The 24,504-nt window shown below is 48.3% G+C and overlaps 2 protein-coding genes across 4 annotated transcripts in view; one reads left to right on the top strand and one right to left on the bottom strand.

Annotated features, from left to right (window-relative positions):
* Positions 1 to 24,504, top strand: part of LOC113802709 (protein O-linked-mannose beta-1,2-N-acetylglucosaminyltransferase 1-like) — a 658,355-nt gene that overhangs the window by 37,058 nt on the left and 596,793 nt on the right. The window lies entirely within an intron of this gene.
* Positions 881 to 23,838, bottom strand: LOC138859256 (proteoglycan 4-like). Its single transcript, XM_070113474.1, has 6 exons — positions 23,797 to 23,838; positions 20,582 to 20,725; positions 20,041 to 20,538; positions 5,390 to 5,581; positions 1,866 to 2,464; positions 881 to 1,022 (listed from the first exon to the last, which is right to left on the bottom strand). The coding sequence occupies exons 1-6, from the start codon at positions 23,836 to 23,838 to the stop codon at positions 881 to 883; spliced, it is 1,617 nt and encodes a 538-aa protein (XP_069969575.1).

Consider the following 24,504-nt stretch of genomic DNA (forward strand, 5'->3'; position numbering starts at 1 on the left):
GTAGGTGTGGGTATGTGGATATTTAGGTCGTGTATGGCAAGTATCTTTCGTTAGGTTTTGTCCTTTATTTTCCTTCATTCATTTCTTTCTTCATAGCCAGTCACCTTTTTCACCCTCCTCCTCTTCCTCCTTCTCCTCCTCTTCCTCTTCCTTTCCCTCCCCGTCCTCTTCCTCCCCCCCTGTTCTTCCATTTCTTGTACCCATTCTCCATCAACCATTCCCCTTATTTTTCTCCTCCCTTCTCTCTCTCTCCCTCTCATCTTCCTTCACTCCCGCTCATGGCAGCAAGTATCCAAAATAAACTCCTTCTTAACCTTTAACTGCAGAGATTTCGAAGGAGAGATAGTGGAGGAGAGGGGAGCGGGGGGGGGGGGGGTGATGGTGGTGGTGAAAGTCGTGGTAAAGGAGGAGGTGGTGGTGGAGGTGAAGAAGGTGGCGGAGATGACATGGGAGATGAAAATGGAAATCCAGGAGAGGGTCGGAAGGGAGGAGGGGGTGAAGGATGGAGTGAAGTGTAGTAGTGTAAATAGAAGCAGTAGGAATAGAGGAAGCAGGCGGAGTAGAGGAAGAGGAAAAGGGAATAATGTTAAGGAGGACAGATAAAACATCAAGGATAGAAAAGAAATAAAAACAATGAACAAGAGAGAAAAAAAAAGACAAAAGGAAAATGAAAGAGAAGTAAAAGAAAAATTAAAGGAAAGAAGTGAAAGAAAAAATAAAGATAAATGAAATATAAGTAGAAGAAAAAATAAAGGAAAGAGAAGCAGAAGAGAAAAAAAGGAAGAGAGAAATGACTGAAACGACGCGTTCAGCTGCTGCCCGCGAGACGGCAGGATTTTTGCAATATCGTTTCCAAGCCCTGATGTTGCTGTTTATTGGTTCAATCGGTCCTTTTCTCTCTCTCTCGCCGCGACGTTGATGGCGAGGACTTGATAAAGCTGGGGAGTGAGGGCGAGAGGGAGTGGAGTGAGGGTAAAGATGAAAATGAGGAAGAGGGTGTGAGTGAGAGTGTGGGTGAGAGTCTAAAAGTGAGAGTGAGAGTGGGTGTGAGTATAAAAGTGAGAGTGAGATTGGGTGTGAGTTTTAAAGTGAGATTGGGTGTGAGTTTTAAAGTGAGAGTGGGGGTGAGTTTTAAATGAGAGTGAGAGTGGGTATGAGTATAAAAATGAGAGTGAGAGTGGGTGTGAGTATAAAAATGAGAGTGAGAGGGTGTGAGTATGAAAATGAGAGTGCGAGGGGGGGTGATTATAAAAGTGAGAGTGAGAGTGGGAATGAGTATAAAAGTGAGAGAGAGAGTAGGGGTGAGTATAAAAGTGAGAGTAAGAGTGGGGGTGAGTATAAAAGTGAGAGTGAGAGTGGGGGTGAGTATAAAAGTGAGAGTGAGAGTGGGGGTGAGTATAAAAAGAGTGAGAGTGGGGGTGAGTATAAAAGTGAGAGTGAGAGTGGGGGTGAGTATAAAAGTGAGAGTGAGAGTGGGGGTGAGTATAAAAGTGAGAGTGAGAGTGGGGGTGAGTATAAAAGTGAGAGTGAGAGTGGGGATGAGTATAAAAGTGAGAGTGAGAGTGGGGATGAGTTTTAAAGTGAGAGTGGATGTGAGTATAAAAGTGAGAGTGAGAGTGGGTGTGAGTGTAAAAAGGAAATTGAGAGTGGTGTGCGTATTGAATGCAAAAGAGAGTGAGTGAGTGAGAGTAGGAGAGGAAATGAGAAACAGAGCTAGGTGAATAACCAATTACATTATCTTTATTCTGTGTGTGTGTTCGTTGTTTGGAAAAAAAAAGATGTTTGGGCTACTTTCTTCCCCGTGTTTGTATTTCGTGTCATGTCCAGCAAAGTGCAACAGGAAAAACGAAGGGAAGAAGACAAACACACGAATTTGCCATGTATGTGTAGTGGCATATTCGTGTGTTTTCTTGTTCTTCCCTTCGTTGTATATCCGTTCTGTTGGGCACGAGGGGGAGGGGGGTTCAGGATTAGATTGCAGCGCCGTGTCGTGTGAGGGGTTCGGAGGGTCGTGGGTGGTTCGAAGGGTCGTCGGGAAGGGTCGTGGGTGGTTCGGGGTGTCGTCGGGAAGGGTCGTGGGTGGTTCGGGGGGTCGTTGGGAGTGGTTCGAAGGGTCGTCGGGAGTGGTTCGAAGGGTCGTCGGGAGTGGTTCGAAGGGTCGTGGGTTGTTCGGGGGGTCGTCGGGAGTGGTTCGAAGGGTCGTGGGTGGTTCGGGGGGTCGTCGGTAGTGGTTCGGAGGGTCGTGGGTGGTTCGAAGGGTCGTGGGTGGTTCGGGGGGTCGTCGGGAGTGGTTCGAAGGGTCGTGGGTGGTTCGAAGGGTCGTCGTGAGTGGTTCGAAGGGTCGTCGGTGGTTCGAAGGGTCGTCGGGAGTGGCTCTGCGGGCGTTGTCTGGTGACGCCTGTGCCCTGTTGCTGCAGCTGCTCACGCCCCTTTCCCGGCGTTGCTGAGAGGCCTCGAAGGTATTCTGTGGTGGGGTAGGTGGGGAGGGAAGGGGGAAGGAAGGAAGGAAGGAAGGGTGAAAGTGAGCGAGAGGGAAGGAGGAATGGAGAGAGAGAGAGAGAATGAGAAACAGATGAGGATTCCCATAGATATAGAAAGGAATAAAGGAAAGAGACCCGGGAAGATGGAAAGAAACAAGAGAATGGAAGGAAGACAACGAGAAGGACAGGGGGCTATAATAAAAAAGCGATGAGCAAAGGTTAATGAAGGACTCCCCCCCCCCTTGTAGCCTGGATGAAGGACCCCCCCCCCTCCCCTTATAGCCTGGATGAAGGACCCCCTCCCCTTATAGCCTGGATGAAGGACCCCCTCCCGGGATGATGAAGGACCCCCTCTACAGCCTGGATGAAGGACCCCTCCCCCTTATAGCCTGGATGAAGGACCCCCCCCCCCCCTCCTAGCTGGGATGATGAAGGCGTCGCTCCGGCCGACGGAAGTGTGTCCAGCGGCGAGCGGCGGCCGATGAATAATGTATGCGCTGGCCGAATCGTGTTTGGGAGATGCTATCGCCGGCGGCCCATTATCCTCTGGTCTGAGGCCGCCCGCTCTGCCCTCCCTCCCTCTATCCCTCTCTCCTCCCTCCCTTTCTCACCCTCTCCCCTCCCTTCCTCCATATCTCCCTCCCTCTCTTCATATCTCTTTCTCTCTATCCCTCACCCCTATCCCTCTCTCCCTCTATTCCCTCCCTCCCCTCCATCTCTCTCTCCCATTCTCCCTCCCTCCCTCCTTCTCTCCTTCTCTCCCTCCCTCCATATTTCTCTCCCTCTCCCCCTACCTGCCTTCATATCTCTCCCCCTCCCTCCCTCCCTCCCTTTCTCTCTCTCTCTCCCACCCGCCGCTGGTCAAGGGTGCCGTGGAAAGGGTTCTCGATATCCTTTTACCCTGAATTTCACTCTTTCCTTGGCTCTTCGCCCACTTCGCTGGTTGTCTCGATGTATATCTGTATGCTGGGACATATTGTGATTCTCTCTCTCCTCCTTCTCTACTATCCACTCACACACACACACACACACACACAATCTCTCTCTCTCTCTCTCTCTCTCTCTCTCTCTCTCTCTCTCTCTCTCTCTCTCTCTCTCTCTCTCTCTCTCTCTCTCTCTCTCTCTCTCTCTCTCTCTCTCTCTCTCTCTCTCTCTCTCTCTCTCTCTCTCTCTCTCTCTCTCTCTCTCTCTCTCTCTCTCTCTCTCTCTCTCTCTTTCCCTCTCTCTCCTCTCTCTCTCTCTCTCTCTCTCTCTCTCTCTCTCTCTCTCTCTCTCTCTCTCTCTCTCTCTCTCTCTCTCTCTCTCTCTCTCTCTCTCTCTCTCTCTCTCTCTCTCTCTCTCTCTCTCTCTCTCTCTCTCTCTCTCTCTCTCTCTCTCTCTCTCTCTCTCTCTCTCTCTCTCTCTCTCTCTCTCTCTCTCTCTCTCTCTCTCTCTCTCTCTCTCTCTCTCTCTCTCTCTCTCTCTCTCTCTCTCTCTCTCTCTCTCTCTCTCTCTCTCTCTCTCTCTCTCTCTCTCTCTCTCTCTCACTTTCTCTCTCTCTCTCTCTCACTTTCTCTCTCTCTCTCTCTCTCTCTCTCTCTCTCTCTCTCTCTCTCTCTCTCTCTCTCTCTCTCTCTCTCTCCCTCTCTCTCTCTTATTATTACTTTTACTACTAATACCATTATTATTTGCCTATCTCACTGCTATTTCCACTCCCCGACCACATAGTATATGATATGATAAAGTGCCATGTAATATGATATAATATGATATATATCGTATATGATATTTGATATATATGTTGTAATATAATTTAACATATGATATGACACATGTAATTAAATATGATGTAGTGTGTGATGCAATATATGCAAAATGCACACAACAGATGAATATGCTTGCTTCCTCATTCTGCTTGGTCCTCCAGGGCACCCGCTTGAGGTTTTCTTATTTCCTAACTTTGGATTCTTGCCTCATATTCTTACTTTCTGTTCTCCTTTTACTTCCTCCGCCCCACCTCTCCACCTGTTGCTCTTGTGCATTTGCTGTGCTCTCTTTCTATGTGTCTATTTGTCTGTTTGTCTGTCTTTCTCTATCCATTTCTCTCTCTCTCTCATTCTTTCTCTATCTGTTTGTGTCTCTTTCTATTTCTTTCTCTCTCTCTCCCTCTCCCTCTCCCCCTCCCCCTCCCTCTCCCTCCCCCCTTTCCTCCCTCCCCCCCTCCGTTTTTCTTTTTTTCTCTCTCTCTTCTCCTTATATTAAAACGCCAGAGAGAAAATTTATATAAAAAAACAGAAACCACTCAAGTCAGAATCAAAATACTCAAGAGGAACAGTAAAGGGACAGGTCGATGAACTGCATGACGGTAGCAACGGTTCGTGTGCTGGACGCCTTCATCAGCCTCGGGGCGCAGGGGGGCAGGGAGGAGGGCAGGGGGGGTGGTCCTCGGGGCCCTCGTCCTTCTTCTTCTTTTTCTTCTGTTTTTCCTTCTTTCTTTTTCTTTTTCTTCTTCTTCTTTTTTCTTCTTTCTTTTTCTTCCTCTTCTTTTCTTTTTCTTTTTCTTCTGCTGCTGCTTCTTCTCCTCCTCCTCCTCCTCCTTCTCCTCCTCCTCCTCCTCCTCCTCCTCCTCCTCCTCTTCCTCCTCCTCCTCCCTCCACCGTCTTCACTTCATCTTTAATCTTTTTTCCATCCTCAAAGTGTTTTCCTCCTTTCGTTCTCTCCCTTTTCTCTCCTTCCTTCATTTTTTACCTCTCCTCCTTTTCTACCCATCTTCCCCTCTCCTCCTCCTCCTCTCATTCCTCTCCCTCTGCCCATCTCCTCCTCCTCCTCTCATTCCTCTTCCTCTGCCCTTCTCCCCCTCACCCCTCTCCCTCTACCCTCTCCCCTCCTCCCCTCCTCCCCTCCTCCCCCGGCTCTCTCCCTCTCCAAACTCCATTTTGTTGCCCGGGTGATGACCTGGCCTTTTGTAGACTCATGGTGGTGCTAACAGTGTTGATGATGATGATGACGGTGGTGGTGGTGATGGTGAAGATGGTGATGATGAAGGTGGTGGTGGTGATGGTGATGATGAAGGTGATGGTGATGAGGATGATGACAATGATGATGGCGTGCTTATGCATGTGCTGTTTGTGGTGATGATAGATGATGTGCTTATGGTGACTCACTTGAAACTGCTATAATGCCAAGAGACAGATGTTCATTTTTTTTTCTCCCTCCCTTCCTGGCCTCCTTTCCCTCTCTCCCTCGCCCCCAAATTGAGACTGTGATGATAATGAACTTTAAACTGATGTGATAGCAGGCGATAGATATTGTTTCATTATTTCATCCTTCGCCTCCCTCCTTCCTCCTTATCCTTGTCTCCCCCTTTCCGTCCCATCTCTCTCCCTATATTCTCGTCTTTAGTTCTCGTAATCCCTTTTCTCCTTCTCCCCCATCTCTTCTCCTGTTCTCCTCATCCTCCCTTCTCCGTGTGTCTACTCTTTCATTTTTTCCTTAATCTCTGCTCTTCTCATCCTCCTCTTTCCCCATTTCTTCCCTATCTCCTTTTCCGTCTCTCTCATCTTCCTGTTGTCCTCATCCGACTCTCTCTCCTTTCCCTCCTTCCCTCTTCCCTACCTCATCTTTCCTCTCTCTCTTCCCTCCCCTCATCCTTCCCTCTCCTTTTCTCCACCCCATCTCCCCTCTCCTTCTTCCCTTTCATCACCTCGTCCTCCCCTCTCTCCTTCTTCACTACGCCCTCCCATCTCCCCTCTCGCCTTTTCCCCTTCCTCTCTACGTCCTCCCATCTCCCCTCTCCCCATCACACGTCCTCCCATCTCCCCTCTATCCTTCATCACTCCTTTCTCCCCTCTCCCCCATCACCCCATCACACGTCTCCCGTAGCATGTGGTTTTGCCAGCCCATTGCCCCGGACGGTAAGGCACGCGATGCTCCCGGGATAGGCTGAGATTGCTTATCCGCCTCATTGTTTCTTGCCAAGGTCAGCGTTTCCTTGTTGTATCCTTAAACGTCATTTCTTGGTCGGCTTTGTTATTTATATCGTATTGTTCGTTTTCTTTTTTTTTTCTGGCTGTGTTGTCTGTGTTGTCTCCCTATTTTTCGGTATTATTTATCATTTTATGCGTTTTCTCTCTTTTTTTACTGTCTGTTTGTCTGTGTTGTCTCCTTTTCTGTTATTCATTCTCTCTCTCTCTCTCGCTCTCTCTCTCTCTCTCTCTCTCTCCCTCTCTCTCTCTCTCTCTCTCTCTCTCTCTCTCTCTCTCTCTCTCTCTCTCTCTCTCTCTCTCTCTCTCTCTCTCTCTCTCTCTCTCTCTCTCTCTCTCCCCTCCTTCCCTCCTTCCCTCCTTCCCTCCCTCCTTCCCTCCTCCTTCCTTCCTCCTCCCTCCCACCCCCTCTCCATTTTTTTCCTAGTCTCTTTTTTTAATATCTTATATCCTGTGTCTTATTGTCTCCCATCGTGCGTCTCTCGTCGTCTCTGTCAATTACTTTTTTTTTTTTTAAGGTATGTTTATGGGTGACGTTTACAGAGCATGTGTGTATGGGGCATTTTGGAGGATGACGTATGAGGTTCGCGTATGTGGATGATGTGTGTGGCATGTGTTTGCGAAAGACGTTTGCGCGTGGCGTGCGGGGCGTGTAGGCTTATGGTAGGTGGATGGCTATGTGGGTGGGTTATGTGCGTGTGGCTGATTTTGTGTTTTAGTGTGGAGTGGGTGTGGGTGTGGATGGAGTAGGTGTGGGTGTGGGTGGAGTGTGTGGGTGTGGGTGGAGTAGGTGTGGGTGTGGGTGGAGTAGGTGTGGGTGTGGGTGGAGTAGGTGTGGGTGTGGGTGGAGTAGGTGTGGGTGTGGGTGGAGTGTGTGGGTGTGGGTGGAGTAGGTGTGGGTGTGGGTGGAGTAGGTGTGGGTGTGGGTGTGGGTGGAGTGTGTGTGTGTTTGTCTGTGTGTGTGTGTAGCGTGTTTAGGGTGTGGTTGGCGGATGTGAATTGTGGATTCGTGTAACGTGCGTGTTTCTAGGTGTGCGGATGGCGAGTCACGAGTATGGGCCCTCTTCCTTTGCCCACTTTCGCCCCCTTCACCCTCCTCCCGCTCGTCGTCGTCCTCCTCCTCCTTATGCTCATCTTCCTCTTTCTCTTACCTCTTTTTCCTCTCACCTCCTCCTCCTCTTTTTCTTTCTTCACCTCCTCCTCCTCTTCTGCCTTCACCTCCTCTTCTTCTGCCTTCACCTCCTCCTCTTCTTCTGCCTTCACCTCCTCCTCTTCTTCTGCCTTCACCTCCTCTTCTTCTGCCTTCACCTCCTCCTCTTCTTCTGCCTTCACCTCCTCCTCTTCTTCTGCCTTCACCTCCTCCTCTTCTTCTGCCTTCACCTCCTCCTCCTCTTCTGCCTTCACCTCCTCTTCTTCTGCCTTCACCTCCTCCTCTTCTTCTGCCTTCACCTCCTCCTACCTACCTTTTCATCCTCCTCCTACATCCTTCTCCTCCTCTTCTTCATCATCCTGCCCCCCTCCTCCTCCTCCTCCTCTGACGTCACTGTTGTTTATTGTACCGGGCGCCTTTGGGTACGTTGTGGATTAACTGGTTATCTTTATTTGTTTTTGATTGGTTTTTATTTGCTTTCATTCCAGTTCTTCGCCTCGTACTTTTTGATGTGTCTTCTCTCACTTCTTTCTTTCTTGGTCTGTTTGGTGTTTTTTTTTCGTCTCGATTTATTTCTTATTTTGTATCCATTTTATTTATTTATTTGTGTGTGTGTGTTCATCGTCAATTTTAGGATCATGGCCATATCATGGTCTTTTTTTGTTGTTGTTTATTGTTCTCCTTTTTCCTGAGTTCCTCCCGTCGTCCACCCCATTTTGCTGTTATGGTTATTATTTTTTTTCCTACACCCCTTCTTTTGTCCACCCTATTTTATTGTTATTCCTCCTCCTTCTCATTTTTCCTCATCATCTACCTCCTCCTCCTTTGTTTCTTCCTCTTCCTCCTCTGTTTCTTCCTCTTCCTCCTCTGTTTCTTCATCATCCTCATCTGTTTCTTCCTCTTTCTCTTCCTCTTCCTCTTTCCCTTCCTTTTCCCCCTCTGTCTCGGGAGATAACCAAGGAGGTCACCCCGTGAACCGTCGAGAACCGCGCATGAGTTTGCATGGCGTTCTCGCGTGGATTAACCGCTCGAGTCCCTTGTCGGACACTGCCGTCTGTCAAGTCATTCACGAAAGGGAGAGGGAGGGAGGAAGGGGGAGGGGAATTGGAGGGGGGAGTGGGAGAGAGGGACGGAGGGTGCGAGAGGGGGAGGAGGAGAGGGAGAGGGAGAGGGGGGAGTGGGAGGGGGGGAGAGGGAGAGTAGCACAGGGAGTAACTAACGCAGGGAGAGCAGGAGGGAGGGATGGAAAGAGTGAGTGGGAGGGAGGGAGGACGAGAGAGAGAGAGAGACGAAGAGATCGGAGGAAGGAGGTAAGTAGAGGGAGAAAGAGGGGAGAGACAGGTATGTAGAGAGAGAGAAGGGGAAGGAAGGAGGGCCAGAAGAGAACAAGAAGAGGGAGAGGGAGAAGGAGGGGTAGAAGAGGGAGAGGAAGAGGTAGAGAGAGAGCAGGAATGGCGAGAGGTAAGGTGAAGGGGGTATAGAGACTGGGCGGATTAAGGATTAAGGATTAGACATTAGGAGGTGGATATAAAGGATTCGTTTGAAGCAGGTCGTGTTGGTGTCAAGGTTTTAATACCCTCCCTCCGCTCACCCCTCCCTCCCGATCCCCCCCCCCTCCTGATTTTTTTTTTCTGTCATCGCAAAAAGATTCGCCGTGGGAGAGGCCTTCCCAAACACGTTTTATACATGTTTTGTATAGATTTCAAGACATTTTGATAGGGATTGACGTGTCTTTGAGGTTGGGAGGCTAAAGTGAGGAGGCTGAAGGTGAGAGAGGCATGAGTCTTGTTCATGGCCGACGACCTTGTCACAGGTGGGGAGTTTCTCCTGTTATTCAGATTTTTTTATGTGTGTGTGTTTGTTTTATGTATATGGGAGTGGTTAAGCCTTTTTCTGTTATTTTTCTCGATATTCTTTTTTCTACTTTTTTTCTTGTCCTGCATTTTCTTGTATATCCTTTTGTCTATCTGTGTTTCTCACCCCCCCTCTCTCTCTCTCTCTCTCTCTCTCTCTCTCTCTCTCTCTCTCTCTCTCTCTCTCTCTCTCTCTCTCTCTCTCTCTCTCTCTCTCTCACACACACACACACACACACACACACACACACACACACACACACACACACACACACACACACACACACACACACACACACACACGTACACACACCCTCTCTCCCCACCGTGTCCTGCCCACCCGCACATGAACCCCGGTCAAGAACAGCCGGTATAACAATGAATGGAAACTGTGTATTGCAGTGGGGAGGGGGGAGAAGGGGTGGGGTGGGGAGCGGAGGGGAGGGGAGGGGAGAGGGTGGAGAGGGTAGGGGAGGGGAGAGGGCGGGGAGGGTAGGCGATGGGAGAGGGTGGGGAGGGTAGGGTGGGAGAGGCAGGAGGGTAGGGTGGGGAGAGGGTGGGGAGGGGAGGGAGGTGAAAGGGGAGAGGCGGGGACACACTCTGGAAGTAGGGAGAGGGGAGGGAATTGGAAGAATGAGAAAGAAAGATGGAGAGAGTGTAGATAGGTAGGGAAGAGGAAGGGGAAGATGGAGGAGTTGGGAGGGGAGCGGGGAAGAAGGAGGAAGAGAAGGGAAGGGAAGAAGTAGAGGGGAAGAAACAAGGGCATAGTGATGGGGTTTGCGCGAGAAAAGAAAGAGAGAGAGAGAAAGAAAGAAAGAAGTAAAAGAGAGAGAGAGAAAGAAAGAAAGAAGTAAAAGAGAGAGAGAGAAAGAAAGAAACAAAAGAAAAACAGTCACAAGGACATAGAACGAAAGAGAGAGAGAACGAAAGAAAGAGAAAAAAGGGAATAAAGGAATAAAGTATTTTGATGCAAAATTATAATCGCAATTTGCAACGATAAAGATGTAGGGAGAGGCCGTTTATATACTTATCCGCTTTCTCGAGGGAATGGCCAATTAGGGTGTGATTAGCCAATCTGCCCCTCCCCTCTATCCCCCCTTCTCCCCTACCATCCCTCCCCCTCTAACTTTTTTTTCTGTCTTTCACTCTTTCTCTCTCACTCTCTCTATCTCTCTCTCACTCACTCACTCACTCATTCTCTCTCTCTCTCACTCTCACTCCCTCTCCCTCTCCCTCTCCCTCTCCCTCTCCCTCTCCCTCCCCCCACCGCTCGCCCTGGACGTGAAGGCAAGAATATATTTGTTTGCTTAAATCGGAGGGTGATGTCAGGCCTGCACCAGTATGTGGACGTGTATATGAGTATGTGCGTGCGGGTCGCGCGCGCGCGCGCGCGCGCGTGTGTGTGTGTGTGTGTGTGTGTGTGTGTGTGTGTGTGTGTGTGTGTGTGTGTGTGTCTGAGAGAAAGAGTGAGTGAATGTCTATATGTATGTGTATGTGAGCGTGTATTTGTGTGTGTGTGTGTGTGTGTGTGTGAGATAGAGAGAGAGAGAGAGAGAGAGAAAGTGAATGTATGTATGTATGCATATGTGTGGAGTAGGTTGCGTGGAGGTTTGTGTGTGCGTATGTACGTGTGAATATTGAGGGCGTTAGTATGTGCGCGCGCTTGCCTGCTTGTTGATTCTCGAGGCAGACGGTTGTTATGTCGCTTGAATATGCTTTCCTTCAGTTCATGCTATTGTTTGATTTGTTTATTTATTTTCAAGTTTCACGCTATTGTTTTTTTAAAGTTTTCTAATCGCATATGTGTATTTTTGTCTGTTTTCTTTCTTTCTTTTTTTATCGCGATAGTTGTATTGTATTGATAGTATAAGTATAAGTATTCCCCCTACCCCCCTTCCCTCATTTACCATCCTTTCCTCCACATTCCTCCTCCTCCCCCCGTTCACCCATACTCCCCTCCTTCCCCCATTTAACCTCCTTCCCCCTCCTCCCCCCCCCATTCACCCATCCTCCCCTCCTTCCCCCGTTTACCCTCCTTTCCCCCTCTTCCCCCTCCCCCCATTCACCCATCCCCACGCAACCGAATCAGGGACAAAAACCGCCTGGCCACCGAATCCCCCATTCCCCCCCCCCCCCCCCGGGTCTCCGCCATTGCAGCGCCGCCCTTGCAACAGGAGCAACAAGTGCGCGTGTTGATCCCTCGGCCCGAGACGCTGCACGCGACCGCCACGCCACGCCACGCCACGCCACGCCACGCCGCCGCTGTTGTTGTTGCTCGTCTCGGTCGGGTGTGGGGTTTGTTTGTTTGTTTTATGAGTTGTGGATTTTATTATTATTCATTGATGTTTTTTTTAGGTGTGGATTTTATTATTGTTCATTGATGTTTTTTTTAGTTATGGATTTTTATTATTATTTATTCATTGGTGTGTTTTTTTTTTCGTTTTCCTTTTTTATTTTGTTTTTATTAAGTTGGACGATGATAGACTGTCTGGCTTCATTCATTTATTTACTTGTTTGTTTGTTTATTTGTTTTATCAGTTGTGGATTTTATTATTATTCATTAATTGATGTTTTTTTTTCGTTTTCCTTTTTATTTTGTTTTTGATTAAGTTGGACGATGGTTGACTGTCTGGCTTTATTGATTTATTTACTTGTTTGTTTGTTTTTTGGCTGTCGGTTCTTTAGGAAGCCGATAGACGGGCTGGCTTTACCCCTTTTTTTAATCTTTATGCATTTATTTGTATTTTTGCATTTATTTGTTTATCTGTTTATCGGATCTCTTTCTCTGTAATTGTTTTTTTCAAGTTGCTTCGTGTGTTCTTTGTTTTATCCGTTTTTGGTTTTATCTCGTTGCTTTTCCACTCTGGTCACATTTTTGAGTGTTATTCTGTGTTTCCGTCTGTTTTATTCTTGGTTGTTACTGTATTCGTAGCAAGAGCTTTTTTATTATTTCTTCTTTATTATCCTTCCTCTCCTACTCCTCCTCTTCCCTCTTCTTATTCCTTCGTACTCTTCACTTCTCCTCCATCGTCTTCCATTCTCCCCCTACTGCTCCTCCTCCCCCATCCTTCTCCCTCCTTTCTTATCCTCCTCCCCCTCCTCCTTTTCCCTTGATCCTCCTCCTCCTCCTCCTTCCACCTCCTCCTCCTCCTCTTCCTCCTCTTCCTCCATCCTCCATCCTCCTCTCCTCCTCCATCCTCCCCCCCTCTTCCTCCATCCTCCTCCTCCCCTCCAAGTAATCGGACACGTTGATGGCAAAAGGTCTTTTAATTCACCAGACATTTGTTGGGAAAGTTTAGCCACGAGTTCGGGAGGATCAAACACCGAAGAATGAATGCCAAGAGCAAAAATGAAATGGGAAGCAGACGACGAAAGGAAGGAGAGAGAGAGAGAGAGAGGGGGGGGGGGCAGAGTTGGGTGTGGGTGAGACTGAGAATGAGAGTGAGTGTGAGTGTGAGAGTGAGAGTGTGAGCGTGAGAGAGAGAGAGAGAGAGAGAGAGAGAGAGAGAGAGAGAGAGAGAGAGAGAGAGAGCATACGTGTATACGTTTATTTAATGACACATTTATACACATTCAGACACAGGCACCCAAAATAATCTCTCTCTCTCTCTCTCTCTCTCTCTCTCTCTCTCTCTCTCTCTCTCTCTCTCTCTCTCTCTCTCTCTCTCTCTCCTCTCTCCTCTCTTCACTCTTCTCTCTCTCTCACTCACTCTCTCACTCTCTCCTCTTCTTCTCTCTCTCTCTCTCTCTCTCTCTCTCTCTCTCTCTCTCTCTCTCAATTACGCACACCTGCTCAGGTGACCGACCTGAACAGGGATATAAAAATGGTAATTATATGCAGTAGGTTGCTTCACCTGGTATGCTTCAGGTAGAAGAGAGTGGGGAGGGAGGGAGAGGATAGGAAGAGAAAGATAGAGATAGATAGAAACAGATAGAAATAGATATATATATATAGATGTATATATATATATATATATATATATATATATATATATATATATATATATACATTATATATATATATATATATATATATATATATATATATATATATATATATATGAGAGAGAGAGAGAGAGAGAGAGAGAGAGAGAGAGAGAGAGAGAGAATCGACGACAAGGAATGATTTGATATGAGTGGATGTTACTTCAGGGAATAAACGGCAATAAACACCTGCACATTTGCAGGTGCTTATTCTGCTCATGTCTCTGTGCACGTGACCGTAACTCGTCGCTGTGAATTTTGACTCTCACTTTTCAACACAACTGATATGTGTCTGTGTGTGTGTGTGTGTGTGTGTGAGAGAGAGAGAGAGAGGGGGGGGGGGAGAAAGGGACACACACACACACACACACACACACACACACACACACACACACACACACACACACACACACACACACACACACACACTCACACTCACACACTGAGTGAGTGAGTGAATGAGTAAGTGAGTGGGTGGGTGGGTGAGTGAGTGAGTGAGGGAGGGAGACCGACAGACAGAGAGAGAGACAGAGAGAATGTGCATGCATGACTTCCTCTCTGCGTGCGTGAGTTTATGCACCTCTTACCTCCCGCCTTGTTTCTTACCTGTCCGGCCAACCCCCTCTCCCGTGCGCGTGCGAGAGAGGGGTCGGTGGGGATGGGGGAGGGAGGGGGTTAGGTAACCAAGGGGGTCAGTGCGAGAGAGGGGTTGGTTGGAGGGGTGGGGAGGGGAGGGAGTAAACAAGGGGGTCTGCGAGAGAGGGGTGGGGGTGGGGGGGTAGGGGGTAACCAAGGGGGTCAGTGCGGGAGAGGGGTGGGGGGTGGGGGTGGGGGAGGGTAGGGGGTAACCAAGGGGTCAGCGAGGAGGGGTGGGGAGGGGTAGGGGGTAACCAAGGGGGTCAGTGCGATGGAGGGGTTGGAGTGGTGGGGTGGGGAGGGGAGGGGGTAGGGGGTAACCAAGGGGGTCAGGGACAAGACCCTCTGTGCTTGGCTGGCGGGGTCTTCGCACTTCCGATTGCCGCCGCGATTTGGCCATTTAGGGTTGTTGGGGTTGGGTTGCGGGTTGCGGGTGGCGACGGCGCGGGTGGGAGGGGAGGGGAGGGGGAGTATGAATGGGGATGGAAAGAGAGTGGTGGTTGGGAATGGGGGGTGGGAAGGATGAATGGGAATGGGAGGAGAAGGATGAATGGGAATTGGAGTGGGAATGGAAAGGGAATGGTGGTGGAATGGTGATTGGGAATGAGAGTGGACTATTGAATAGGAATGGGAGTGGGATGATAATTGGAATGGGAGTAGAATGATGAATAGGAATGGGAGTGAGATGTTGAATTGGAATTAGAGTGGAATGGTGAATAAGGATGGAATGGAATGGAAAAATGGAAATGGAATCGTGAACGGGAATGGAAAAGGAATTGAAGTAGAATGGTGAAATGGAACTGAAGTGGAATTTTGAATAGATATGGAATGTAGAAATATATGTGACAAATCGGAAATATAAATAGAGTTGTTGCTGGAAAGGGAATGGATGTGATAAATAGGAAACCGCAAATAGCAACAGTAATCAGCTGATTTTTTAGAACATAAAAGGGAATAAAAATAAATAAATAATAATAAAAGGGAATGTTCTCATGGAACTTACAGGTGGAATGGCGAATGAGGAGTTGTAGGGAGGGGGTTAAAGTGGAGGAAATCTGAATTCTATGGTAATGGTAGATTTTTTAAAATGTATTTATGGTGTTTAAAGGCAGTATTTAACGAGGAAAATTGTTTAAGACCGAGAAAGGAAAATGCTGTTCAGATCATAGTCTCTGAGGATGATTTTTAACATTAAGGAAGTGGATATTTCTTTGGATATGGATATTTCACTAACGTTAATAAATTAGCAATAGCAGGCTAGTATTGGAACGTTAGGATCAGGAAAGTAAATAGATAGAGAAATAGAAAGACACTCAAAAGGGATTTTCTACTTGCCTCCCCTTCTTATTCCCCATTCTACTATTCCCCTCTTACGTTCCCTTCTCCGCGCATTTTTGTGTGTTTCCTTCTACGCGCATTTCTCATTTTCTTTAGTTTTTGTTCCAATTTGTCTCGTTGCTTTTTTTTCTTTTTTTTCACCTCAAGGTCATCATTATATTATTTCATTTGTTTTTGGTCTGCGTCCTTCTTGTTTTCTTCTCCGTTTTCCTTCTTCTCTTATTTCTTCCTTACTAATTTCCCTATCTTTGCCATCGTCCCCTCTACTTCTCTCATTAAGCCTCTCGCTTTCACCCTTCCCTCCCATACTTATTCCTTCCCTCCCACTTCCCCCTCCCCCTCCCTTCCTCTGCCTAACCCGTCCCCCTCAACTCCCCTTCCCCATCCCCTCCTCTGCCTAAACCTTCCCCCCCACCTCCCCCTTCCCTCCTCTTCTTAACCCTCCCTTCCCTCCCCCTCCTTTCCTTCTACCTCCCCCCACCTCCCCCCTCCGCCTCGGTCGCCCCTCCCTCCCCCCGCCTTTTCTCACCTTGTAAGGGGTAATTTAGCGTGAGAATATCCGGTCCTGCGTTACCCTGCGTATTCGACCCTGGGATGAGGGGAGGGCAAGAGGGAGGAGGAGGAGGAGGAGGAGAAGGAGAAGGAGAAGGAGAAGGAGAAGGAGAGAAAACAACCGTATGTAAGAAACAGGGATGGAAAAAGAGGAAAGAAAATGTGTGTGGAAGAGTAAAAGAAAAGGGGAACGAAAATAGTCACATGTATGTATATGTATACCTCTGTGTGTGTGTGTGCGTGTGCGTGCGGATATGCGTCTGTATCACTGTATATGTGCGTGTGTCCGCATGTGTACAGTTGAAAACGACACGCGAAAGGAAAACGGGAAAATAGAGCGAGAGCCTAAAGGCGGGCGGAGGGAGGCGCCCTCGCCCCGAGTCACGTTTCGCGGGCGCCGGCGGGGTCTTCGCACGGGAAGGAAGGGGTGGGAGGGGGCGGAGGGAAGGCGTGAAGGCGTGGGCGTGCGTTTGGGCGTTTAGGGATGCGGGGGAGGGGTGGGGGATGGGCGGCTAAGTGGGGGGCGGGGGCGTGAGGGAATGTAGCCTTGACGAAGGTTAATGTTGGGGGGGGTGGTAGGGGGAGGGGGGGGGGAGGGAGGGTGCTAGGGGGGAGGGCAGGCAAGGAAGGAGCAATGACAGGTGTGTTTGCTGCAAAGGGAAGGGAGGCGTCTGTTTTGTTCGTTTTGGGGGAAATGTGTGGTTGAGGGATTCGTATTGAAGCAGATGGGGAGGGAGAGACAGACAGACTAACAGACTAGCAGACAAACTGACAGAAAGACAGGCAGACAGACAGACAGACTAACGGACAGACACACAAACGCAAAGATACACATAGAGAATATAGAGAAAAAGTGGAAAGAGAAAAAAGCAAAACCACGAAGGAGGTCCACGCGGAAGAGCGAGAGGGCGGGCGGCGGAGCGAAGACGGCGAGAGGGCGACGGCGACGGCGACGAGGCCGGGCAGACGGACGCGAAGACGGTAAGGACGAGGAGCCGGGTGCGGGCGGGCGGGCGGGCGTCTCCTCCGTGAAAAAAAGGGGAAAACTGCAAGACGGATGAGGTTCTTGAGAATGAGAAGGGGGGGAGGAAGAGAAAGAGAGAGAGAGAGGGACTGAGAGAGAGAGAGAGAGGGGCGGGAGAGGGAGAGAGAAAGAGAGGGACTGAGAGAGTGAGAGGAACGGAGAGGGATGGAGAGGGACTGAGAGAGACTGAGAGGGACTGAGAGGGATAGAGAGGGACTGAGAGAGAGGGAGAGGGATAGAGAGGGACTGAGAGAGACTGAGAGGGATAGAGAGGGACGGAGAGGGATAGAGAGGGACTGAGAGAGAGGGAGAGAGGGACTGAAGAGAGAGAGAGATGAGAGGGCTGGGGAGAGAGAGGGAGAGAGGGACTGAAGAGAGAGAGAGAGAGAGAGAGAGAGAGAGAGAGAGAGAGAGAGATGAGAGAGAGAGAGAGAGAGAGACGGATGAGGTTCTTGAGAAAGAGAGAGAGAGAGAGAGAGAGAGAGAGAGAGAGAGAGAGAGAGAGAGAGAGAGAGAGAGAGAGAGAGAGAGAGAAAGGGCGAGAGAGACGGATGAGGTTCTTGAGGAGAAAGGGAGAGAGAGAGAGAAAGACGGGTGAGGTTCTTGACACACACACACAGAGAGAGAGAGAGAGAGAGAGAGAGAGAGAGAGAGAGAGAGAGAGAGAGAGAGAGAGAGAGAGAGAGAGAGAGGAGAGAGAGAGAAAGACGGATGAGGTTCTTGAGAGAAAGGGGAGAGAGAGAGAAAGACGGGTGAGGTTCTTGACACACACACACAGAGGAGAGAGAGAGAGAGAGAGAGAGAGAGAGAGAGAGAGAGAGAGAGAGAGAGAGAGAGAGAGAGAGAGAGAGAGAGAGAGAGAGAGAGAGAGACCCTGCAGGCGCCGTCCGGATGACAGGTGCCCGTGACGTCATCCGTGCCTCGTTAGGGCCGGGCGACAGCTGCCGTCTTCTTGTTATTGTCCCGTTCTCCTATCTCCTCCTTTTATCTTTTTTTTTTTTTTTGTCGGTCGTCTTTTTGTCGACAAGGTCATGAGTTTTTTTTTTTTTTTTGGGGGGGGAGGTGTTCAGGTGTTCGTTGGGGGAAGGGGGGAGGGGGGAAGGCTTGATTGGGATTCATTTTAGCTAATTGTGTGGCTTGACCTGTGGCTTGCTTGCTGGGTACGCTTGGGGATGCGGAGGGAGGAGGAGGAGGAAGGAGAGGAAGGAGAGAGAGAAGGAGAAGAAGAAAGACAAAAAGAGAGGTAGATGAAGGAGGAGGAAGAGAAAAGAGAGGTGCGTACGCGACATGCCTCCCCCTCTTCTCACTCCCCCACCCCCCACATATCCACCCCGTTCGCCCCGCTTGATTGCGCGAGCAACTGCAGGCTCAGGGGGGAATGCGGGAGGTGGGGGGGAAGGAGGAACGAAGGGGGGGGGGCAGTGGGACGGAGGAAAGGGGGGGAAGGTAAGGGAGAAAGAGAAGGAGAGTGTAAAAGAAAAAGGGAGAAGGGAAAGGGGGTGGGGAAGAGTAAGGGAAAAGGAGGGAGGGATGGAGAGAGAGTAAGGGAGAATGAGAGAAGGAGGGAGGGAGGAGGGAGAGAGTAAGGGAGAATGAGAAGGGAGGGAGGAGAGATGTAAAGGAGGAGGGAGGGAGGCAGAGAGTAAGGGAGAAGGAAGAGGAAGATAGTGGAACGGGAGGGAAGGAAGGAGGAGGGATGGGGGAAGCAGGTTTGGTCGGTACAGTTAAGGCAATGGTGAGCGCGCGTAAGGCATGGCCAAGCAGTCGTCGAGGAGGGGAAGAGGGCGAAGGGAGCAAAGCAGAACAAAGGGAGAGGAGTGAGAGGAAGGGAGAGTAAACAGGCGAGAGTAAAAGTTTTTTAAACAGCTGTTGAAGATGAGCAAGGGATGGAAGAGGAAGTAGCAAAAAGCAAGATAGGAAGGAGAATGAAATTAGTTGTATAATAGCGTTGATGATAATAATGATAATGATTTTGATAATAATGATAATGATAATAATAATAATAATAATAATAATAATGATAATAATGATAGTAATAATAATGATAATAATAATAATGATAATGATAATTATTTTGGTGATAATGATAATGGAAATAATGATTAAAAGAATAATTATGATGGTAATAAATCGAAATGAGGAATGGGGGAGACCAGAATAATGAGAATAAGTAAGTGTAACCAGAATAAGGAGACAAAGTACATGACAGGACTACATGTTGTAGCCACAGGAGGGGGTCCACGCCGCTCAAGGATGGATTGATGAGGCTGGAAAAAAAATGAGACAAGGAAGAATGAGGCACAGACTGTTTGGGGCTTCGGGAGGGGTTGTCGAGGAGGTAGAAGGAGGAGGAGGAAGCGTGAGGATGAGGGGAGGAGGAAGAAGAAGAGGCATGAGGGAGGGGGACGAGGAAGAGGTATGAGTCGGGGAGAAGAGGCATGAGGAAGAGGTATGAGGGAGGGGTTGTCGAGGAGGTAGAGGCGTGAGGGAGGAAGGGGGAGGCATGAGAGAGGAGGAAAAGTGTGAAGGAGGAGAAAGAGGTATGAGGGAGGGGGGAGGGGGAGGAAGATAAAGCGTGAGGGAGGCATGGGAGAGGAGGAGGACGAAGAGGAGAAGAGGAATGAGGGAGGGAGAGGAGGCATGACGGAGGAGGAGGAGGAAGAGATATGAGGGAGGGAGAGGAAGAGGCATGAGGAAAGGGGAGGAGGAAGAGGTATGAGGGGGAAGCGTAAGGGAGGGAGGAAGAGAATGAAATAGAAGAAGGGGAAGAGGAGGAGGGAAAGGAAATATAAAGGAAGAGGAGGAGAAAGTATGAAGGAAGAGGAAGAGTAGGAGGGGAGGAATGAAGAAAGCGGGAGGAAAATGAAGAAAGAAGAGAAGGAAAAAGAAAAGAAGAAAAAGGGGAAGATGAGGAAGATTGAAACGAAGGGAAAAACAACAACATTATGACACAAATAAAAGGAACGGGATTAAAAAATCAACGAAAAATCAACCTTTCCGGACAGGAGTGGCAGTCTGAGTGAGTGCCGCCTGCCCATCGCGCCCCCCCCCCCCCTGGCACCCTGGCCCTGAGCGTCGTCGCCTCCGTCACCTCCGTCACCTCCGTCACCTTCTTCACTTCCCTCGCCTCCGTCACTTCCGTCACCTTCTTCACCTCCCTCGCCACCTTCGTCACTTCCGTCACCTTCTTCACTTCCCTCGCCTCCGTCACTTCCGTCACCTTCTTCACCTCCCTCGCCACCTTCGTCACTTCCGTCACCTTCTTCACTTCCCTCGCCTCCGTCACTTCCGTCACCTTCTTCACCTCCCTCGCCACCTTCGTCACTTCCGTCACCTTCGTCACCTCCTTCACCTCCCTCGCCTCCGTCACCTTCTTCACCTCCTTCGCCTTCTTCACCATCGTCACCTTCGTCGCCTCCGTCACCTCCGTCACCTTCGTCACTTCCGTCACCTTCTTCACTTCCCTCGCCTCCGTCACTTCCGTCACCTTCTTCACTTCCCTCGCCTCCGTCACTTCCGTCACCTTCGTCACCTCCGTCACCTTCTTCACCTCCGTCACCTTCGTCACCTTGACCCCTCGCCACCTCCGTCACTTCCTTCACCTTCTTCACCTTCTTCAACTCCCTCGCCTCCGTCACCTCCGTCACCTTCTTCACCTCCGTCACCTTCTTCACCTCCGTCACCTTCTTCACCTCCGTCACTTCCGTCACCTTCTTCACCTCCTTCACCTCCGTCACCTTCTTCACCTTCGGGGCCGATCGAGACGAGGGGCGCTTTCCCGACGGCAGACAGCGGGTTCGGTTGTGTGGCGACGCGAGTTATTTCGAAAGGGGAAATTAAGAGAAATGAGGGGAGGGAGATTTAGGAGAGGGGAGGGAGGGAGGGAGGGAGGGAGGGAGGGAGGGAGGTTGAGGGACAAACAAATAGCTTGGGTGTTTGATGTTTTTTTTTTTTTTTTTGAGCAAGTGGCGTTGGCTGGTTGTTTCGTTAAGGAAAGTAACTTATTTTATACATATTTATTTTACCTACTTACGTACGTATATGTTCTTCTCTTTCGTCTTTTTTTTTCTCTCTCCTTTCACACCCCTTTCCTTCTCTTACTTTCTACCCCTTGTTTCCTCTTTCCTTTCGTTCCTTCCTTCCTTCCGTCATCCCTTTCTTTCTTTCTGTTTTCCTTTTTCCTCTCTATCTCCCTTCTTTCTATCCTCCTCTCTTCTGTTTCTATTTTCCTTCCTTTTCCCCGGCAGAGCGTGATCCCCAACCATTTCAAGACTCCCCCCCATTGCATTTCTTTTCGCTCGCGCCCCTTACCCCTCCCCCAACCCCCAACCCCCCCTCCATTTCCCTCCATCCTTGCACCGTCCTCCCCGTCCCCATCTCCCCCCCCACCACCACCACCTCTTCCCCCTACCTCCGTTCCCCTCTCCCTCCCCCACCACCATCATCCCCCCCCCCCCCCCCCGCTACTCGGCCGTCGCTTCTTCCTGCGTTTATTACTCTCGTGTGTTTTACTTATTGGTTTTAATTACAGGTCTCACGCGGCGCATTTCTCGAAAATAAGTTGGGGGTTATTGCCTCTGATTATGAGGATTAGATGGGGGGGGGGGGGGGTGGGGAGGTGGAGGGTGGGAAAGGGTGGAAGGTGGGGGGTGGGGGACCGGGTTGGGGTGGAAGGTGGGGGTGGGGGGTTGGGGTGGCGGAGGGGCTGGGATGGGATGGAAGGTGGGGGGTGGGGATGGGATGGGGGGAGGTCAGCATCTTTTCTTTCTTTTCTCTCTTTTTTACGTTCTTGTATTTATGTCACGTGTTGTTATTTTTTCTCTATTTTTATTTTTAAGTCGCTTTTCTTCTCTTTTTTATGTTGTATTTAGGTCATGTGTTGTTATTTTTACTACGATTTTTTTTAACTGGCTTTTCTTATTTTCTTATTTTGTGTGTGTGTGCAGTAAGTGTGGTACTCGGTTTGAGGAGAGAGAGAAAGGAAAGGAGAAAGAGAAAGGAAAGGAGAAAGAGAAAGGAAAGGAGAAAGAGAAAGGAAAGGAGAAAGAGAAAGGAAAGGAGAAAGAGAAAGGAAAGGAGAAAGAGAAAGGAAAGGAGAAAGAGAGAGAGAGAGAGAGAGAGAGAGAGAGAGAGAGAGAGAGAGAGAGAGAGAGAGAGAGAGAGAGGCAAAAGGGAGGGAGGGAGGGAGAGAGAGGGGGCGGAGTGAGGAGGTGTGGGGGAGGAGAGAAAGAGAGGCGGATGGGGGAAGAAGGGAGAGAGGGATGGAATAGGAGGGACAGAGGGAAGATGGTACGGAACAAGGGGAGAGACGGAGGGAAGAAGAAAGGAAGAGAAAAGGAAAGATGGGAGGGAAAATGGGAGTAATAAGGAAGAAAGTACGCAGGAAACAAGTGGGGAAAAGGGAATCTGAGAGTAATAAAAAAGAAGAAAAGGTGACAGGAAGGATTTAGGGAGGAAGATGAGTAATGAGAAAGAGAGAGAGAGAGTCGAAAGGAAAAAAAGCGGATATGAGATGAAAAGTAAAATCTCATGCAAGTAAAATTTCAAAAAAAGAAAAGAAGAAAAAATGCGTAGAAAAAGTGACGAAAAAAATGAATAAAAAAGATGGGGTAAAAGCAAAAAGCTAAAGAACGTATTTACAGCTCAAGAAAGTAGATGGATCGGAAAGAAGTGTACAAACAAGCAAATATATAAAAAAAAAGGCGGGTAAACAAGTCCGGAAAAGATGTATTTGGCAACTCAGTCGTGTTTGTTCGTGTGTTTTGCTTCCTTTGGTGTTTGTTTGGCCGGCCGTTTGGATGACGTGTCGCTCGTTTTTTTCTTTCTTTCTTTCTTCTTGCTCTCCTTCTTTTTCTTTTTCTTTTTCGTCTTCGGTTTTGACTTCTTCGTCTTTTTTCTTTTTCTTTTTCTTTTTCTTTCCTGTTTCTTGCTCTTCCTTTCTGTTTTCCCTTTGTTTCCGTTTCTTTTTTTTTTCTTTTCTTTTCTTCCTTCTTCCTCAACCTTTTTTCTCGTTGCCCTTCCTCCTCCTCTTCATCCTTTTGTTTCTCTTCCTCCTCCTCTTCCTTTTTCTCTTCCTCCTCCTGCTGCTGCTGCTGCTCTCATTTTCTTCCTTTTCTTTTTCTTCCTCGTTCTCATCCTCTTCTTTCTCTTCCTCCTTCCCCCTCCCTTCCCCCCTGCCCTCCTCTGCTTCCTCCTCCTCCTCCTCCTCCTCCAGGTGAGTCCCATGAAGCCGCTCTCGGTCTGGCAAGGGCCTGTGTAGGGGAACCCCCACCTGGGTCTTTTTGAGGTATTCGAATTAACTTTGATTTATTCACATTTTTGTTATTTTTAGGATTTCTTTTACTGGGATTTTTTTAGGAGCAAGTAAAAAGTCTTTGATAGCTGGGCTACGTGATGTTTTGAATGACTTCGTTTTTGTTTAGTTAAAAGATAAATAAATAAAAAGATGTTACATCATAGGCTATGTGCGGCTTTATTATTATTATCTTTAAACTCATCTGTGGTGAGAGTTTAAGGAATTTTATTTTTACAATGATAGCGAAGAGTTTAGGAGGAATGGCAGTGATGAGTAGAAACCAAATGAGAAAATCAGAATTGTAGATATGCAATGAATTTTGGAAAGATAAAATCCAGCTCGCAAATTAAGTATACATTTACGTCAAAATAATGCTGGAAATTGAAATGGGGAAAGTGAGAAATACAGAAAATAACGAGAAGGATAAACAGATCAGACATGATATAGAATGAAGATGAAAACCTCACTATTCCGGCAGCTTCAGTTATTCAGGACATTGCTTGGGTTGAGTTGAGGCTAAACCTGTGTAAGGAGTGTGGGCATCGGCAGCGCAGTGTAGTACATGTACTGTTTCCCTTCTCGGATATTAAACTTTTGTTTGGTCTGAAAATCCGTTTACTAAGCCGCTTGGCTGATCCCATGTTTGGCGGATAAAGGAGGTTTAACCTATAGATCCTGATGTGTGTGTATATATATATGTAAATATATATATATATATATATATATATATATATATATATATATATATATATATATATACACACACACATACATGCATACAGATATACACATATACATATATATACATATGTATACATAGAAATACATTAATAATGATAATAATAATAATAGTAATAATAATAATTCAAGTGCCAAAAAGTTTAAGTTGTCTCTATCTCAATTCCTGGATCTAAATCATGATCCGGGTCACCACCAAACTTGCATGGCATCTGAGTTGTTCTAAGACACATCTGGTAAAAAAATCATAATAATGTCCATATCTTTTTAAAGTTATCCTGCTAACCAACGAACAAACAAACGAACAAAAGAGCAAACTAACCAACGCTGCCCAAAGCATAACCTCCTTAGCGGCGGCAATGAACCAGGTAGTGATATAAGATCTGGAAACTGCGAGCAATCGTACCGACTGTAATTTTACCTTGTAATTTAACCTTGCTGTTGTTAGGAATTCTTAGTTAAGGCAATTAGCACTGCTGTTTGCCGGATTAA

This window comes from Penaeus vannamei, chromosome 34 (genome assembly GCF_042767895.1).
Source record: "Penaeus vannamei isolate JL-2024 chromosome 34, ASM4276789v1, whole genome shotgun sequence".
Taxonomy (NCBI): domain Eukaryota; kingdom Metazoa; phylum Arthropoda; class Malacostraca; order Decapoda; family Penaeidae; genus Penaeus; species Penaeus vannamei.

Bases quoted from the DNA above. Each gene is read 5' to 3' on its own strand.
- LOC138859256 (XM_070113474.1), bottom strand. From the start codon at position 23,838: ATGTACTACACTGCGCTGCCGATGCCCACACTCCTTACACAG. The intron at 20,726-23,796 runs GTTTAGCCTCAA...TCGGCCCCGAAG, and splicing joins TGCCCACACTCCTTACACAG to GTGAAGAAGGTGACGGAGGT. The intron at 2,465-5,389 runs GTTTGGAGAGGG...ACCCCACCACAG, and splicing joins CACCCGGGCAACAAAATGGA to AATACCTTCGAGGCCTCTCA.